The sequence below is a fragment of the Plasmodium vivax genome, chromosome 8 (assembly GCF_000002415.2).
Source record: "Plasmodium vivax chromosome 8, whole genome shotgun sequence".
In the NCBI taxonomy this organism is placed as follows: Eukaryota; Apicomplexa; class Aconoidasida; order Haemosporida; family Plasmodiidae; genus Plasmodium; species Plasmodium vivax.
The window spans coordinates 1,360,809-1,377,479 of record NC_009913.1 but is presented as its reverse complement, the minus strand read 5'-3'; the positions used below and the strand labels follow the sequence as shown (position 1 = coordinate 1,377,479).

Sequence of the window (16,671 nt, the reverse complement as noted above, 5' to 3'; positions counted from 1 at the left end):
AAAAAAAAAAAAAGTCAAAAGGGGAGGGGTACCCCATTGGGGTTAGTTCCGTTTAATCTCATTATGCCTGTGTGCAGCCGGGCTGGCTTTACTTCCCGCACGATTCTCCTGGCAGTTCCTGAGGGGAGAACCCTTCATCTTCGTCGCAGCTCTTCAGTGCCTATAACTCCTCGTGGGGGTGCCCCTGCGGTGTTACCCTCCCGTCCACGTCAACAATGGGCGCGGATCTCCCCTCTGCGCCGCGCAAGGGAAGGGGAGAAGGTGTGTGGTGGGCATACCTACAGGTGGAGCTACGCGTGGGTTACCCCCCCCCCGATTGGGGAACGAAGGAGAGAGAGTGCCCACCTGGGAAGCGCCTATCGAAGCCAACTTCCAAGAAGTCCACCTCCTTCTGCATTAGGAAGTACGTAACTAGGTTTTCCGTGATGGCTGCGGGGGGGAGAGGAAGCAGCGGTTCCGCAAGTGACTACCCATGCAGCTATGCATGTCTAATTGCACCAACTTGTGCCGCTCGGCGAAGCCACCTTTGTCCTGGTAGAAGCAGGTGAAGATCCCAATTCCCGTTCTCCTCAGCTGGACGTTAATCATTGCGTTTTGCAGGAGAGTCATGTACTTCTCCCCGAGGCGGATCAGCTGCGGGTGATTTCGGAAGGTCCTCTGGGGGGGGAGCGGTGTGAGGGGGGGAAGAAGTGTAAACTGTGCAAGCAGTGCTGATGTAGGGGGTAGTAGTGACTGATCTGGCAGTCACCACGGACATGCCACAGACGTGCCGCACCCCTGCTCACTAGCGACGCTTACGTATTTCCCGTCCACACGCACATAGACGTACAGCTGCGTCACGTATTGGTAGTAATCCCTGTGAGCTACTTCATCGATGCCTGCGGGGGGACCACGTGGTGGGAAGGCGGCCACATAGGGATCGCTTCGTTAGAGGGGTCCTCTCATGAATGCTTCTTTTTCCGTTCGAGTGACCCCCCCAAAGGGACAGCTCTCCTCATAGGCCCCTTCACGAAAAATGCTTTTACGCAGGGGGCGCCCACCTTCGATGTCTCCCTCCAGGCCGCTCAAGTCCAGTTCGCTCATGTCTTTCTCAAAGTCGCGGGGGAGCACCACCCCCCCGCTGTCACCACCGCCGCTACTCCCAAGGGGCAAAATGAGCAGCACGAGCAGGTGCAGCGGCTTCATTGGCGAGGCACAAAAAAAAGAAAAAAAAAAAGATAAAAAAAAACGGATACGAAAAGGACAGATCAGATCAGATGAGACAACCTCCTACCGCTACCACCAAACGCGCGACAAAAAAATTGATAAATTGACGAAGCTGCAAAGGAAGGCTAATCATGTTGTGGCTAGTTCGAAAGGGAAGTGTGTGGCTAGCTAGCCAATACACAGAAAAAAAAAAAAAAAAAAAAAAAAGCAAAGGGGAAATGGAAAAGGAAAAGGAAAAGAAAAAGAAAAAGAAAAAGGAAAAGCAAAAAGATAAAAGCAAAGGAAAAAGCAAAGGAAAAAGCAAAGGAAAAAGCAAAGGAAAAAGCAAAGGAAAAAGCAAAGGAAAAAGCAAAGGAAAAAGCAAAGAGGCAAAACACCTCTTTATCTTCAAAAATGTAAAAACCCTTGTGCAAGGCAAATTTCGTGTATGTACAAAAAAAAAAAAAAAAAAAAAATATGCGCTAAGTGGTGGGGACGAAACAAAGCTGGGAACTCGTTCAACAGTGCCATTGGGGGGCAGCGAGCTGTCCTTTTGGAATCCTATGGGGATAGGCACCCGTGGCAATCTACAATTCTCTTCGTGTGCGCGCGTTTGTGTGTGTTCCTCAAGTGTGACGCACATCCCCACGTAGGTGTTTTTTCTTCCGCTTCTTAGCGTGGTCACTGCGCCGGGTGGACTTCTCCCCGCGGGGCGCTCCAAACAAGAAGAACAACAGGGATGGAGATGGCGATTGGGATGGCGTAAGCTCCCCTAGAGGAACTGCTTCACCCAGGGGTGGGTCTTCACCTCTTCGGCTGAGATGCGCTCGTCCGCCGTTCTACTGCATAGCTGGCGGTGAAAGGGGGAAGCGAAATGGGGAAGCGAAGAGGGGTATGCGTGAGTGGGTGCTCGGGGGCCCACTATTCCCCCTGTGTATGGGCAGACGCCGCTAAGCTGAAGCCACAGAGGAGAGGGGGAACAGGGGAAAACAAGGAAGAAAAAACACAGCAGAGAAAGCAAAGCAGGGGGGAGAAAACACACTAAATGAACGCCACACTAGACGGCGCCACACCAAATGAACGCCACACTAGACGGCGCCACACCAAATGAACGCCACACTAGACGGCGCCACACCAAGTGAATGCCACACCAAGCGGACGCCTCACCTTCAGAATGAGGTCCCTTGCCTGCAACGAAATTGCCTTGGGGAAGTGGAAGTTCAGCTCCTTGATTTGGCTGAAAATGCGCTCCTGCGGGTGGTTAACGGGGGGGGGAATTTTATGGGGGGTGCACACACGGCGGCACCGCCAGCGCCTCCCTCGCGTTGCCATGAGGGAGAAGCGAAGCTGAAAGGAAGCTACAACGAAGCCGTAACGAAGCTGAAACGACGCCGCTACACCACTATACCGCTCCCCCCACCTGCGTGTCGTCCGTGAAGGGGGGGAAGCCGACGAGCAGCTCGAAGATGACGATGCCGAGGCACCAGAGGTCCACGTTGCAGTCGTAGGGAATCTGGTTGATGATTTCCGGAGGCATGTAGTCGACCGTCCCACAGAAGGTGCTCCTCTTCTGTCTCTTGTTTTTCAGTTGGCAAGAAAAACCAAAATCCGCAATTTTAACCATCCCGTATTTATATATTTGCTGCCCCTTGTGCTCCTCCGAGTGGTGCAATAGGATATTATCTGGCTTCAAGTCCCTATGAATTATATTAAATTTATGTAGGTATGCCAATGCATCTGCAATTTGGTAAACATACAAGGCTACTTGTTCTTCTGGCAGTGAGTGTGCATCTGCCTTCATTTTATTTCTTATAGATCCTCCATTGGCTAGCTCCAGAATCAAAAACAAACGGGTTCTATCTTCAAAGTAGGCTATTAACTGCAAAATGTTTTTATGCTTTAAACTCGCCTGGATGATTATCTCCTTCAGGACTTGCCTCTCGATGTTGAGCGAAACGATGGTGTCCTTCGCCATTACCTTCAAAGCTACATGCTCGTTTTCTTTTTTTATGATGGCCTTAAAAACAAGTCCCGTTCTTCCATTGCCTATGGGGTTCTTGTCCACTACAAAATCTTCTTGCTCGTAACTCCTTTCGTTTTGCTTTAGGTTGAATGCGCTCAGCGGTTGCAGCATCACGTGGTAGTGCTCGTCTTGCAGCGCGTCGCTCAGTGGGTTCTGCTCGCCCTCCCCGCCACCCTCGCAGGGGGAAGCCTCTGCGTCTGGCGCGTTTACGGCGTTTGCCGCGTTTGCCGCGTTTGCCACGTTTGCATCGCCTGAAGCTGCTGCCTCTCCTGTGCCCATGGCCTCCTCCTTCTTCCTCTTCTCCCTGGCTAGCCACTCAAAGTAGGAGATTTCCTTCCTCTCCCGTTGGCTGGCCGAGCTGCACGACTCCTGCCTGGGCGAGTTATCGCTCGGCGCCTCCTTCGCGAAAGAGCCGCCGCCCCCACGTTCATCCGCCTCACCACTGCGATCAACTACACCACGGCTGCATCCAACTGCACCGGAAGCGCCTCCCCTCCCGTCGTAGCTCTCGCTGCGCTTCCTAAAGGTGGAGGCCCTATTTCCCCCCTGGTTCGTCCCCTGGCCCTCCTCGCCCTCTTCTCCCTCCCCATCGCAGTTTAGCTTTCCACCCAAAAAGAGGTTGCTCGAATTGCCACTCCTTCTCCCCTTGTTCAAATTCCTAGGCGGAATGGAATTGCTTTTTACATTTTTTTTTTTCTTCTGTTCCCTCTTGTGTCTTTCCATTTCTTCACTTATAGGGTCTTTGTAGTTTCGATGGCTCTTCTTGGTGTCTTTTTTTGAGCTGCCCAAGTGGGTGAGGTCGCCCCTGAGGGGTTCATCCTTCCTCTGTTTCGCCTCTGCATTACTCTGTTTCGCCTCTGCATTACTCTGTTTCGCCTCTGCATTACTCTGTTTCGCCTCTGCACTCCTCTGTTTCGCCTCTGCACTCCTCTGTTTCGCCTCTGCACTCCTCTGTTTCGCCTCTGCCTTCCTCCTGGACTCCATGGTAGGACCAGAACCCGTGTTTGCTGCATCTGCTTCGTTTCCGCCCTGCCCACGAGCGTTCTCGCTGCATTTGGGGGCGGGCACCAGCGGTCTCTTCCTGCCAGTGGCCTTTTCCGCCGGCTTGCCCATCCACACTGGGCTGTTATAGCGGGCGTTGTTGCAACCGCTCCTACTGCCGCTTCCACTGTGACTTTCTTTGTTCCGACTGGTGGTTCCCCTCGCGTCTTCGTCCTTCCCTCGGAGGGTCCTGCTACTCTTCGTGTGCAGCTGCGGCATGATCTTCTTCCCCCTTTCGCCTGCACACATTCGGGGGCCCCCAAAGGAGCTGCTACTGGTGCTGCTTAGCAGCGCTCTGGCCGTTCTAGCTGACCCGCTACTGGTACTGCTTAACAACGCTCTGCCCGTTCTCGATGATCCGCTGTTGCTGCTGCCTTTGTGTTGCTCGCGCGGGTGCCTCTTTACCCCAACGTCGGTGGCCTTTGCTTGGAATTTTAGAGGCGGCACTTCATTGCGGCTATGCCCGTGGTGATGACTGTGGGTACCTTTACTGTCTCCGACCCCGTTGTGCCGCTTGATCCTCTCCCCGTCGCCCACGATCACATTTGTGTTAAGCAGCAGGGGAGGGGGAGGCGGCCCCTCCGCTGTGTTGGTCGTCTGCTCATTAGGGTTGGTCGTCTCCTCGATGGGGGTAGTCATCTCGCCCATGGGGTTAGTCGCCTCCTCGCTGGGGTTAGTCGCCTCCTCGCTGGGGTTAGTCGCCTCCTCGCTGGGGTTAGTCGCCCCCTCGCCGGGGTCTCCCTTTCCCACGTCCTTACCCCTCGCTCCCCTTTGGAGTCCCCCCGGGGGACCGCCCATCCTCCCCATTCCAAAGGCCCCCGCCACCCCTCTGCTTGCCCTGAACTGCTCATAGCTTTTTTTCACTTCGGGGATTCTATCTGACTTGTCTTTTTCCTTTTTCGGCAAAGCTGATCGGGCAGCCAAGTGGCCATACGGGGAAGCCACGTTGCCGCAAGTGGTCTCCACTCCACCGGGTGCGCCCGTCCTGTTTGCCCCCCCTGGTGCATCCGCTCCGTCTACCCTTCTGCTGACGCCTCTCGTGAAGGTCCCCCCCGTGCTGTCTTTGCCCCTCTGATGACCGGGTGCCAAAATGACATTTTTTCTTTCACCTTCGTATGCTTCAACCCCTTTGTTTTTCGTTTTTATAAATTGTGTGGCTGCTCTCCTGGGGATGGTACTAACCTTTTGGCTAGCTGGGGTTCCCTTTGTCTGCCCTTGTTTGAAGTTCCCCTTGATCGTTTTTATATTTTTACTGTTTGAGGAGAGCGTGTGCGCGGCGAAGCGTCTGTTGGGCGGGGGGGCCTCCTCCCTCTGTGATGAAGGGGGGGGCCCAATAAGAGGTTCCCCCCCAGCAGGGTCGTTGCCTTCTTGGGTAGCATCGCTTTGCTTAACCACGCTTGCCTTCTCATTAGAGTGGAGCATACGTTCTGCTTCCAAACCTGTGTTCCTCCTCCGCTGCAACACATGGGATGCCTCATTCCTCCTTTCAGCCTCCTCGGGGGGTTTGCTCACGAGACGGTTTGTCTGCAGATCGTCGGATAGTCTCTCCTCATAGGCACTTTTAATTTCTGCAAACAGGTGGGTGGCATTGAGGCCTCTTTTGCTTCCTCCTCGGGGGGGTCCACTTGCGGGGGGGGCTTTGTCTGTGTCGCCGCGGCTGTATCGATTGGCAAACTGGGGATTCCATCTGCTGGCCATCTGCGCAGCTACCTCATTGGTCTTCTCCCTATTCGCCCTCCCCTCATCGGTCCTCTCCTCATCTGCCCGCTCACCACCCATGCTTCCCTTCCGAAGGGAAAAGGTATCCTCTCCAGGGATGGCTCCTTTCCCCTTCGCGTCCCCCTCTCTTATCTCGCTGATGGGTGTGCCCCTATGTAGGGGGGCCTCCCTTTGATTTGCTTGCCTCTCTCTTACGTTTCTCTCCTCCCCCCCCCGTTGTTCTCTCCATTTTGTAGTTTCATGCAGCTCTTCACTGTCTGGGGGACCACCCTGTGGGATTGCCCCATCGGTGGTGTTCCCATCGTCGTTTGCCCCTTCGACGTAGGAACCACATGAGAGGTGCTGCCTGGGCTTCATGGGCACCCCCCAGGGGGGGTCTCTCCTGCTTCCTCCTTTTTGAGACTCCTCTTCTGGGTCATCACTTGGGGTGCAGGCAAGCGACTCGCCTGGCCTCTCTTCTGTTGCGTGGCTTGTTCGTTCGGGTGTCCCTCCTTTTGCAAATCGGTTCATTTTCGCATGCCCGTCACCACTGGGCCTCATTCCGAGGTCTGCTCTACCGAGTCCTCCCCTCGGCAAGATGCTCCCAGAATGGGCAGCGTCAGCCGTGTGGGCAGCCTGAGCGACCTCTCCCCCATCGTTAGTGCCGCTTCTACGCAGGTGCTCCGCCGCGTTGCCACCCCTATCATGCGAATGAGTTGGCTTCTTTTTTTTATTTTCCAATGCGTCCTCCCGATCGGCTTTCCTCTTGCAGGCCGAGTCCCAGCTGTTGTTGTTCCTCGGCCTCACGAGGACATCCCTCTTCTGCGTCAACTGCGTACGAATGGTTGACGGTGGGTCCGTTTTTCTACCTGAACAGTTCAGGCGATTTTCCGCCCGGAATTTTTCATCACACAGGTTTGCACCACGTATATGAGTGGTGTTATTCCCCTGAGAGGGATAGTCTCCCCTCCGAATGGTGCCACGATTGACGTTTGGCTTTTCCCTTTCTGTTTTGGAGAAGCTACTGGGTGGTGGTCTCTGCACGCTAATGAGGTTGGCTCTCTTCGTTGTGGCATCTGCCTTTTGACTCTGAGGGTTGCTCCCGCCAGCGGCTCTCGAAGGATGTATAAGCGCGTGTGCAGAGTTTACTCTCCTTTCGAGGGGTGGCTGCCCCGTTTGGCTTGGCCGCTCCGTTTGGCGTGGCTGCTCCGGCTGGCTTGGCCGCTCATCGTTCCTGCTCCTCCTGTTAGTTGCATCCTCATCGGGGTAGCTCTTGGTCTTTATCCTCACATGGTCGTTCTTCGGTCTCTGCGTATTCATATTTTGGTAACGTTTTGGTGGGGGTGACTCGGTTGGAGAGACAAGCAGTTTTGCGCGCTCCTTTTGGGGGGGCCTTTCTACATTAGCAGGGTGGGTGTAGCAGTGTGCGTAGCAGTGGTGTGAGTGCGTGCGTGCCGGTTGTGCGTCCACTCCCCATCGCACTTGACTACGCCTGGCTGTGGGAGTGGATTCACCGGGGTGAGGATGCAAACGGAGGGAAGCGAAAAAAAAAAAAAAAAAAATCCCTTTCGCAGAGCCTTCCCAACTGCTAGCCCCTCACCATAGGGTGAGTGATCGTTTCATTTTACCCTGCTAGGCCATACGTGGGGGTGGCTTCAACCGGGTGCGTACTGCCTCCCGTTGGACGCCTTTCCGCGTTCGCGAGTTGCGCCCCTCAATTGAACTGTCTTCCCCTCGCGGGCGCAGTGTGCAATTGGCTCTTTGCAAATCACCACTTACATATCGCCGCTTACATATCACCTCTTAAGTATCTCCGCTCACATATCATCGCTTCCAAGTCGCCGCTCCCCGTTCGGAGGTCCCACTTGCTGGCCATCTTCCGGGGGTGCCCCTATTCGCTCATTTTTCCCAAGTGGATTTTTTTTTTTTTTTTTTTTTTTTTTTTCACCCCTGCGCTTTGCACATACAGTATTGCCGCTGCTAAGCAGTGATATGCCTTCTCCCCCCTTTTTTTTTTTTTTTTTTTTTTTTTCTTTTTCGCTTTTACGATTTCCCGCGCACGCTACGAACAGCGCTAACTCCACGCGCGTCGCGCTGCCCCCCTGCGTGGCCCTTTTTTTTGTGTGTGTATGTCTAAAGAGGGCATGGGAAGGGAAGCTTCAGCTCACGCGCAGGAAAGGCGGCAAAGATGGCAGAAAGAATGGCACAAAGAATCGCAGAAAGAATGGCATAAAAAAAAAGTGAATCCCTAGGGATGTTTACCCTAACGCATCGTCGGCAGCGTATCTACCCCTCTCGAGCGAGGAGCGCCACACACGGCATGGTATTCTTCCACCCACCGATGGGGTGAAGCTGATTGAAGCCGAGGAAGCCGAGCGAAGCCGACTCAAGGGGGGAGAACACCTCAGAAAGAGCTTCACCCTTTTGATGTAATACCTGTGGGGGTGTCCGTGATAGCCTGCCCTGAGTTATAACCCACCACCCCCCTCTTCTCCTGTTGCTCCATTTGAAAGTTCCAAATGCGAAGTGGCTACCCATCTTCTGTGGGTAGGTCTACCCCCCCAGAGGGTATCACCTTTTTAGAAGTCACCACCTTCAGTGAGTTCCCTTTTTTTTTTTTTTTTCCAACGTGGGGCCGTTCTCCTGAATGGTTTTTCTTTTCCCCTCCTTCGATGGTCCACTTGGCTAGGCAAATGGGCTTGGCATACCCAAGTAGGCCTTTCCAATTGGACTGCAGCACCTACCACTTCGTTGGCACCTCCCTTTATCACCCCACGTTCTGTCTCGCCAATCGGAACCACCACTGAGGGTAGTTGAAAGAGGGGAGCGGCTTTCCCAGGAGGGGCCACACATGCACGTTTGTCCTTTACGAGCTATTAAAGGCTTATACATTTGCACACACGGGGAGGGGAAAGGGGAAAACTCCCCCCCATATAGGCTGCTTGATCAGGGCTGCCTGATGAGGGCTCCCCCGAGATGGTTCCCTTTGAGGTACATTACCCTTTGGTCTACATGACTGGGTCTTTTTTTTAAATCCTAATTAGTGTTAGGGCTAAACGCCGTTGTGCATTATTACCCTAAAGGTGAGCACTTTCGAGTGGCTGCTTTGATCACCACGTGGTAAAATCACCATTCTTTGTTCCCCCCTTTGGACGCACGCTGCCCATCCAGATGGCCAAACTGGGAGAGACGACCACCACAACGACCCCATCTGCTTCTACACCAGTGTAAGGCGAACGGGAAACTGGCCCCGCCCCTTCTGCGGAATAACTCACTGGGGGGTTTCCCCGGGGAAATTCACACTAAAGTGGGGAGCATTTCCACCTGAGGACCGCCATGCGTAGCAGCCGTTCACTGTAGTACCTCCCCCAGGTGGACCTCTTTTTTTTTTTTAGCTTTACTATCGTGTGGGAACCTTCCTGTGTAGGTGTCCTCGCACAGGCATCTCGTCAGTCGTTCATCACCGCGCGTACATGGGCACACGCGGTTACCTACCACTGCGTTAGGACTCAACCCAATCGACGCTGCTTCCTTCCCTCTGATAGGGGCCGCAGCCATGCGTACCTGGCCAAGGTCAGTTCTTCCCGCAGTTCGCCCGCGCCGACGTGCATGCGGAGGGGCACTCGCGCATGCAAGAGTAGCCACGCGTACATGGGTACGTACGAGCGGTTATATATACATGTAAGCGTTTTTTTTTTTTTTCTAACCCAATCGGTAACTTCCCCCTTCGCGGACCACCCTATGTTTTGTTTCTTCCATTTTGAAGACTAGTAATTTTTTTTTTTTTTTTTTTTTCTTTCCCTTTCCTACTCACGTTTGCTTCATTTCTGTTTCGCTTCTTATCTACCAACCGTTGTGGCTTGTCCCTTCGGATTTGCCCTCCGTTCGATCGTTCGTTCGTTCGTTCGTTCGTTCGTTAGTTAGTTAGTTCGCTCGTTTGTTTCGTTTTTTTCCACTCGCTCGCCTTTCACTTCTCCTTTCAGCTCGCCCCCCACCTGTGGCAGCCACACAGGAGGGGGGGAGTTCTTCCGCGGGGGGTGGCCAAGACGCTCCACAGGACGTGCTGAGCAGGGGCGCGGCGAGGGGGAACTCTACAGAGGTGCTGTGCAGGAACGCGGCGAGGAGGAACTCTACAGAGGTGCCAAGCAGACGTGTCGCTTTGTAGAAGCGCTGAGCAGACGTGCCCCCCCCCCGTGGCCGCTCACCGCATAGCATGCCAGAATGGCGAGTGGCCCAAATGACGAAAGTGAGGCGAAGCCCCCAGCGGGGGAGTGCGGACAGCCGGGGGGGTCCGAAATGGGAGGTAACACGAAGGTGGGTTTACCCGTGGGGGGATCTACCCCCAGTGGAAAGGACTGCTCAGGGGAGGACCACCCCCAGGACAACGCGGACATCCTGAGCGACGAAGAGGAGAGGCACTTCTGCAACGTCTGCTTCTCCTTTTTGTATTATAAAAAGTATTGCTTCTACGAGCTCCTGAGGATCTACAGAAACGTCTCCTCCCTGACCGACGAAGAGAAGGCCCTCCTCACGGAATCGATCTACAGCAAGCTATATAAGATGTACCTTGCCGTTTTGAACAATTATTTTTTTATTTTAAACATTCTGCTACCTCAAATTTCAACCCACATCATTTTGCACCTGCTCGCTCATACCGTCCACCGGGGGGACGTGGTCGTCGTGGAGGACTCCGCCAGTGGGGGGAACGGTGAAAGTGAAGAAAGTGATGGGAGTGATGGGAGCGATGGGAGCGATGGGAGCGGAGGAAGCGGCGCGGAGGAAGCCAGCCGCAGCAGCAGCGCCGATGGAGAGGGGGACAAATCCGCCCAGGGAAAACCCAAAAAAAAGAGGAGCAGAAGAATCCCCAGGGAAGAATACACCATTAATGAAATTCTGAAGAATCTAACGGAGGAGGAAAAGGAGAAAATCGATCGAGAGTATAATTGCCACAATTTGGATGCCCGGTTGCTCTGCAAGGATAACCCCATCGTTATCTTAAAAGAAATAAGGTCGAAGCTAATGAATGCCAAAGAGGATGAAGGGATGTCTAGGGAGCTCGAGTTGAATCTGGAGAGATCCACCTCGGCAGATTATCTGGACGTTGGGTACCCCAGCGGGAGGAGAGCGCGCCATCTGGATGAGGCAGGTGCGAACTTGTTGGGCAGCTCATCCTTGTTTCCTCGGGAGGAGGGCGATAAACCCCGTGTGGGAGGGCAGCAAGAAGGGCGGCGCTCCCCGGAGAAGTCTCACGAGGTATGCCGCGAGGGAGAGCGGCGAAAGGGCCTGCCCGTCCCGGAGCACTACAGCGGGAAGGGAAAATCGGAGGACCCCCGGCAGGGGGGGGGAGAAGTGGAGAGCGGCGCTCACCGCGATCTTCACTGCGACGTGGGTTGCGACGTGGGTTGCAAAGGGCACAGCGAGTACGCGTTCCCCCGCCTGGACGGCGCGCCGGGGGAGCCGCGGCTCGGTGAGTGGCGGGAGAGTGGTGAAGCAGCGGGGGGGGGTGGCGATCAGCATATAGACGCGCCTGCTGATGGTACCCACGGTAGTGCCACCCCAGATAGGGTCACCCCACGTGGTGCCCCCCCCCAGGGAGAGCACGTGCCCCCCGGGCGCCGAATCACCAGCGCGTACAGCCCCACGCTGGACGAGTACAACCTGCTGCAAAACATGAGCAAGGTGAGGAGCACGCTGCGGCAGTTCGTGCGCGACTGGTCTCTGGAGGGAAAGCACGAAAGGGATAGTGCTTACGAACCCATGTTGAGGAGCTTGGAGAAGTACCTACCCATCACAGATGCATATGTCCCTAAGGTCCTCTGCCCAGGCTCAGGATTGGGAAGACTACCCTATGAAGTGGCGAAAAAAGGGTACAGAAGTCAAGGGAATGAATTTTCCTATTTCATGCTCCTGGCCTCGAACTTTATTCTTAACTACTATAATGAGAAGGAGTCCCTAAAGATCCAGCCGTATTGCCTGAACACTTTGAATCGAAGGAAAAGGGACGACCACCTTAAGGTGGTCACTCTCCCAGATATAAACACCTATAATAAGGCCATCCTGACCACCGATTTTTCCATGTGTGCAGGTGAATTGATAGAGGTGTATGAGAGGGAGAGGGGGTCCTTCGATGGAGTCCTCACTTGCTTCTTCATGGACACGGCAAAGAATATCTTCCTATACATTCGGACCTTTGCCAGTATATTGAAGCCAAACTCTCTGTGGTGCAACGTCGGCCCGCTACTCTACCACTACTCTGAAATGACGAACGAGCTCTCCATCGAGCTGTCTTGGGAGGAAATCAAAGTGATCATCTCCAAGTGGTTCACTTTCGTGGAGGTCGAATGGGTCGACAGCTACTACACCACCAACGTGGATTCCATGATGCAGGTGCAGTACCACTGCATTTTCTTTTGCGCCATACGGAACGACGTGCCGGTGGACGACCCGCCCGCGGGGGGCGCCAATCACGGGGAGGATGGGCAGCATGGGGAGCGTGGGCAGCCATAAAGGGGGGAAGGAATGAGAAGAAAGGAGAGACAAAAAGTGAAGAGAGGAACCCCTATTGAGATATCATCCCCCTTTGTAACTGCCCTGTCGCCCCTCCATTGTGCATCTTTTTTTTTTTCCTCATTTCCGAAGAAACCTCCCCCTCCACAGCTGCGCGTAAAACCATTTGCCATTTTTTTGTGAACCGATTTTCACCCCTCCGTTTGGTACTCTCGCGGCCATTTGGCTTCTGCGCACAGGGGAGTAGCACGAACGGCCGAGGTGGCGTCTCCCCGCGTGGGGATTAACCTGAGCGGATGATCTGCGCCTTGCTAAGGAGCCCCCCTAATGAGCGATTCAGCGCGGACTGCTCCTCCGGAAGGTCAGCCAAGTGGGAACGGAAGTACTCCCCCCATAGGGTGGATCCCTCCTATCATCTGCCAACTTGCCATCACCCACTTCCCACCTGCGCATCACCGCCTCCCACATGCCCCCTCCATCCCTTCTGGGAACCATTCCAATCAGATTGTGATGCATGAAAAATTATCCACACGATTAGTCTCTCTCGGATGAGCTGGGTTATGTTATCATCATATTGAAATGGTTCATTCGGGGAGGGGACCATTTTTGCCTGACCATGTGCAGGTGGGAGTGAGTTCGCTTGGGGGAGAGGGGGCACAACAAACAGTGGGCCACCCTGGCCGCGTCAACGCGGGTCACACTTCAGCGGAACCGCTCGACTAACAGATGCGGGGAACAAAACGAGTGCTATACTTTGCAACATTAGTGATGAGCCGTTCGGAATCAAAAAAGGGGGAAATCTGAGTGACCCGTTTTTGTGCGAATGTTTTGCGAAGGTATGCGCGAAGGTATGTACGAATTCGTTGCAGGGGGGCCTTCACTCGGAAGGGGAAGCACGGCGAGTGGGAAAAATAAATAAATAATTTTGAATTAAAATATAAATTAAATTAAAATATAAATTAAAAATAAAATAAATTAAAATTAAAATTAAAATATAAATTAAAATAAATTAAAATGAATTGAAAAAATGTAATGGCAATTCCTTTTGCAGTTCCCATTCCGAGTACGTCGCAAAATGGCGAGGGGCGATTGCACCGCTCGGGCGACACCCCTTCCCTGGCGAGGAAAAAGGAAAGCGGCGAGCCAGGCGAACCCAGCGAGCCCTGCTTTGTGCGCTTGGCTGCCCGGAAGGGCATACAAAAAGTGTACATCTAATATGAGAGGTATGCTGGTCACCCCCCCGGGCGCTGGGCATACGTGCATCTAGCGCGCCACCACTTCTCCCACGTTTGCATCTGCTCATTACGCACCCCTTTGGAGGGACATACCCGAAGGAGCTGCTGACAAGCCAAAAGGGGAAAAAAAAAATAATAAAATAAAATAATGAAACAAATAAATTAATCGAAAAAGGCTACCCACTTGGTAAAAAAAAAAAAAACGAAAAAAGTCTGACCCCCTTGGCGAAAAAAACAAAGCCCATTTTAACCCCCTCAAAAGGATAAAAAAAAAAAAAAAAAAAAAAAAAAAAAAAAAATTCCCTTTTAAACAAGGACAACCAACTTGGCACGAACCCGCAACTACATTTTTGCAAACTTACCGATTCGTGAAAGAAGGATCACTCGAACCTTTTTCATTAAGCCGATTGACTCCAACCATGTGCGGCATCCTAGCCATTTTCCACTCGTCCATCGAAAGGCACCGCCTGCGCAGGAAGGCCCTGGAGCTGTCAAAGAAGTAATGTGCGAGCGATGAGTGTTGGCTGCTCTGCGGTGGTGCGAGTGGTCTTCTTCATTGTGTGTTTGTGCAAAGCAGATGGGCACACAGCGATTACAACGCGTTAGCGGCGGGGGAGTTAGTCGCACTCGCCTCTTCGCCTACCCGTTCTTCCTGCATCTGTTCTGAATCGAACAGAGTGGGCACCCCAAAAAAAGAAGGGTAGACCCAGGTGTACATTTCCATATGCACAAATGAACGTGTGCATCTTCTGGAAAGTAGGGCAGGCTCTTCCTTTGCTCCGCACAACCCCCCTCCGCTATGCCACCAGTTAGACAGTCCAACCGGTGGGCGCGACACTCTTCCGCTCGACTGCCTAAACGAATGAATACCTTTGCATCTACTAACCGTTTGTAACTCCATGCGAGTGATTTGCTAAAGGTCCATGGGGAGTGCTGCCCCGCGAACTCACGCGTCCACGGCTACCCCACCGCTTCGACCGCTAACCCGCCGCTTTTACCACTAAACCACCGCTCATACCGCTTCCCCCCCTTTCGCCGCCCCCCCACGCAGGCTGAGGCACCGGGGCCCCGACTGGAACGGAATCGTGGTGGAGGAAAACGAAGACGGAACGACCAACGTGCTGGCGCACGAGCGGCTGGCCATCGTGGACGTCCTCTCGGGGCACCAGCCCCTGTACGACGACGCCCAGGAAGTGTGCCTGACCATCAACGGAGAGATCTACAACCACATGGAGCTGCGAAAGCTCCTTCCAGAAGACACCATAAAAAAATTAACTAGCCATTCTGACTGTGCAGTCATTCCAAATCTTTATAAAAATTTTGGGGAGAAAACGCCCTCCATGTTGAATGGGATTTTTTCAGGCGTTATAAGTGACCACAAGAAGAACACCTTCTTTGCGTTTAGAGACCCCATAGGGGTATGTCCCCTCTACATAGGATACGCAGCTGATGGGTCGATCTGGTTCGCCTCCGAGTTTAAGGCGCTAAAGGATAGCTGCATAAGGTACGTGAATTTCCCTCCGGGGCATTACTATATTAACTGCAAAAATAAAGGAGAGTTCGTTCGCTACTTTAATCCCAACTGGTGGGACCTAAGTGCTGCCATTCCCAACAATAGAGCTGATTTGGAACAGATTCGGGTGCACCTGGAGAGGGCCGTGGTGAAGAGGCTCATGGGGGACGTGCCCTTCGGGGTGCTGCTCTCCGGGGGGCTGGACTCCTCCATCGTGGCGGCGATCGTCGCAAGGCATTTGAAGAAGATCCAGGGGGAGGGGAGCGGTGGAGGAAGTGGGGCAGCCGCCGCTCATCAGGCGGCTCATGAGGCATCCCCCCCCAATGGCGAGGACAACTGCGGGAACCCCCCCGCCGATTCCTGCCACCTGAAGAGCTTCTCCATCGGGCTGCGCAACTCGCCCGACCTGAAGGCCGCGAAAGAGGTAGCGAATTTTTTGGGCAGTCACCACACGGAGTTCCACTTCACCGTGGAGGAGGGAGTGGACTCTCTGCACGATGTGATCTACCACATAGAGACCTACGACATCACGACGATCCGAGCGTCCACCCCCATGTACATCCTTTCAAGGCTAATCAAAAGCAGTTGCGTGAAAATGGTTCTAAGTGGAGAGGGTGCAGACGAAATCTTTGGAGGTTACCTCTACTTCCACAAGGCCCCCAACCGAGAGGAATTCCACAGAGAGTTGCAAAGAAAGGTGCATGACCTGCATCTGTATGACTGTTTGCGAGCAAACAAATCTACAATGGCATTCGGCATCGAAGCACGGGTTCCCTTTTTGGACCTTCACCTTTTAGATGTAGTAATGAATATAGATCCCAAAGAGAAAATGTGTTCAGAGGGTCATATAGAAAAGGACATCCTCAGAAGAGCCTTCGCTGGGTACCTACCTGACCATATCCTCTACAGACAGAAGGAACAATTTTCTGATGGGGTTGGTTACAATTGGATTGATGGATTGAAGGAGTATGCAGAGAGTAAAGTCTCCGACATACAGTTTTCACGTGCGCCATTTTTATTTCCTTATAACACTCCCAAGACGAAGGAGGCCTACCTGTACCGATGCATCTTCTCTGAGTGCTTTCCGGAGCAGTGTGCGCAGGAGTCAGTCCCGGAGGGGTCCTCCATCGCCTGCTCGTCGAGCAAGGCCGTCGAATGGGATGCGTCGTTTAAGCAGAACCCGGATCAGTCGGGCAGGTCCGTGCTGGGCGTGCACCACAGCGCGAAGCAGTTCGCGGATGTGAAACCCGTCCAGCTGCCCGACGACGAGAGCAGGGCGCTTCTGACACGTGCCAGTTAGCTGGCGAGCGGCCCATTTGTCCAGGCTGCGCGGTGGCTACGCATCAGGCGCCTACTTTTGCGGGCGATCCCCTTTTCCAGCCACCGCCACGTTCCCAAGTACATATATATGCATATATATTTATGCATTCATTCCTGCGACGGTGCAGCGTGTCGGCGGACGCACACAC

General features: G+C 53.6%; 4 protein-coding genes across 4 annotated transcripts, besides 9 other annotated features; 2 read left to right on the top strand and 2 right to left on the bottom strand.

Moving 5' to 3' along the window:
* Positions 1–160: 160 nt before the first annotated feature.
* PVX_119570 (hypothetical protein, conserved) lies at positions 161–1,196 on the bottom strand (the record flags this gene model as incomplete). Its single annotated transcript, XM_001613061.1, has 5 exons — positions 1,041–1,196; positions 799–878; positions 525–657; positions 346–429; positions 161–234 (listed from the first exon to the last, which is right to left on the bottom strand). Exons 1-5 carry the CDS (start codon positions 1,183–1,185, stop codon positions 161–163), a joined length of 516 nt encoding a protein of 171 aa, XP_001613111.1. The 5' UTR covers positions 1,186–1,196.
* Positions 421–454: a microsatellite.
* Positions 1,197–1,957: 761 nt separating the features above from the next.
* On the bottom strand, positions 1,958–3,319 carry PVX_119575 (serine/threonine protein kinase 6, putative; the record flags this gene model as incomplete). Its single annotated transcript, XM_001613062.1, has 3 exons — positions 1,958–2,035; positions 2,353–2,436; positions 2,606–3,319. 3 exons carry the CDS (start codon positions 3,317–3,319, stop codon positions 1,958–1,960), a joined length of 876 nt encoding a protein of 291 aa, XP_001613112.1.
* Positions 3,320–3,521: 202 nt separating this feature from the next.
* Positions 3,522–3,548: a microsatellite.
* A 968-nt stretch (positions 3,549–4,516) lies between these two features.
* Positions 4,517–4,541: a microsatellite.
* A 3,464-nt stretch (positions 4,542–8,005) lies between these two features.
* Positions 8,006–8,028: a microsatellite.
* Positions 8,029–8,418: 390 nt separating this feature from the next.
* Positions 8,419–8,441: a microsatellite.
* Positions 8,442–9,695: 1,254 nt separating this feature from the next.
* Positions 9,696–9,733: a microsatellite.
* Positions 9,734–10,168: 435 nt separating this feature from the next.
* Positions 10,169–12,454, top strand: PVX_119580 (hypothetical protein, conserved; the record flags this gene model as incomplete). The annotated part of the gene is made up of 2 exons (XM_001613063.1): positions 10,169–11,236; positions 11,540–12,454. 2 exons carry the CDS (start codon positions 10,169–10,171, stop codon positions 12,452–12,454), a joined length of 1,983 nt encoding a protein of 660 aa, XP_001613113.1.
* Positions 12,455–12,657: 203 nt separating this feature from the next.
* Positions 12,658–12,715: a microsatellite.
* A 1,305-nt stretch (positions 12,716–14,020) lies between these two features.
* On the top strand, positions 14,021–16,502 carry PVX_119585 (asparagine synthetase; the record flags this gene model as incomplete). The annotated part of the gene is made up of 2 exons (XM_001613064.1): positions 14,021–14,188; positions 14,741–16,502. Exons 1-2 carry the CDS (start codon positions 14,109–14,111, stop codon positions 16,500–16,502), a joined length of 1,842 nt encoding a protein of 613 aa, XP_001613114.1. The 5' UTR covers positions 14,021–14,108.
* Positions 15,472–15,525: a microsatellite.
* Positions 15,844–15,870: a microsatellite.
* Positions 16,503–16,671: the final 169 nt, after the last annotated feature.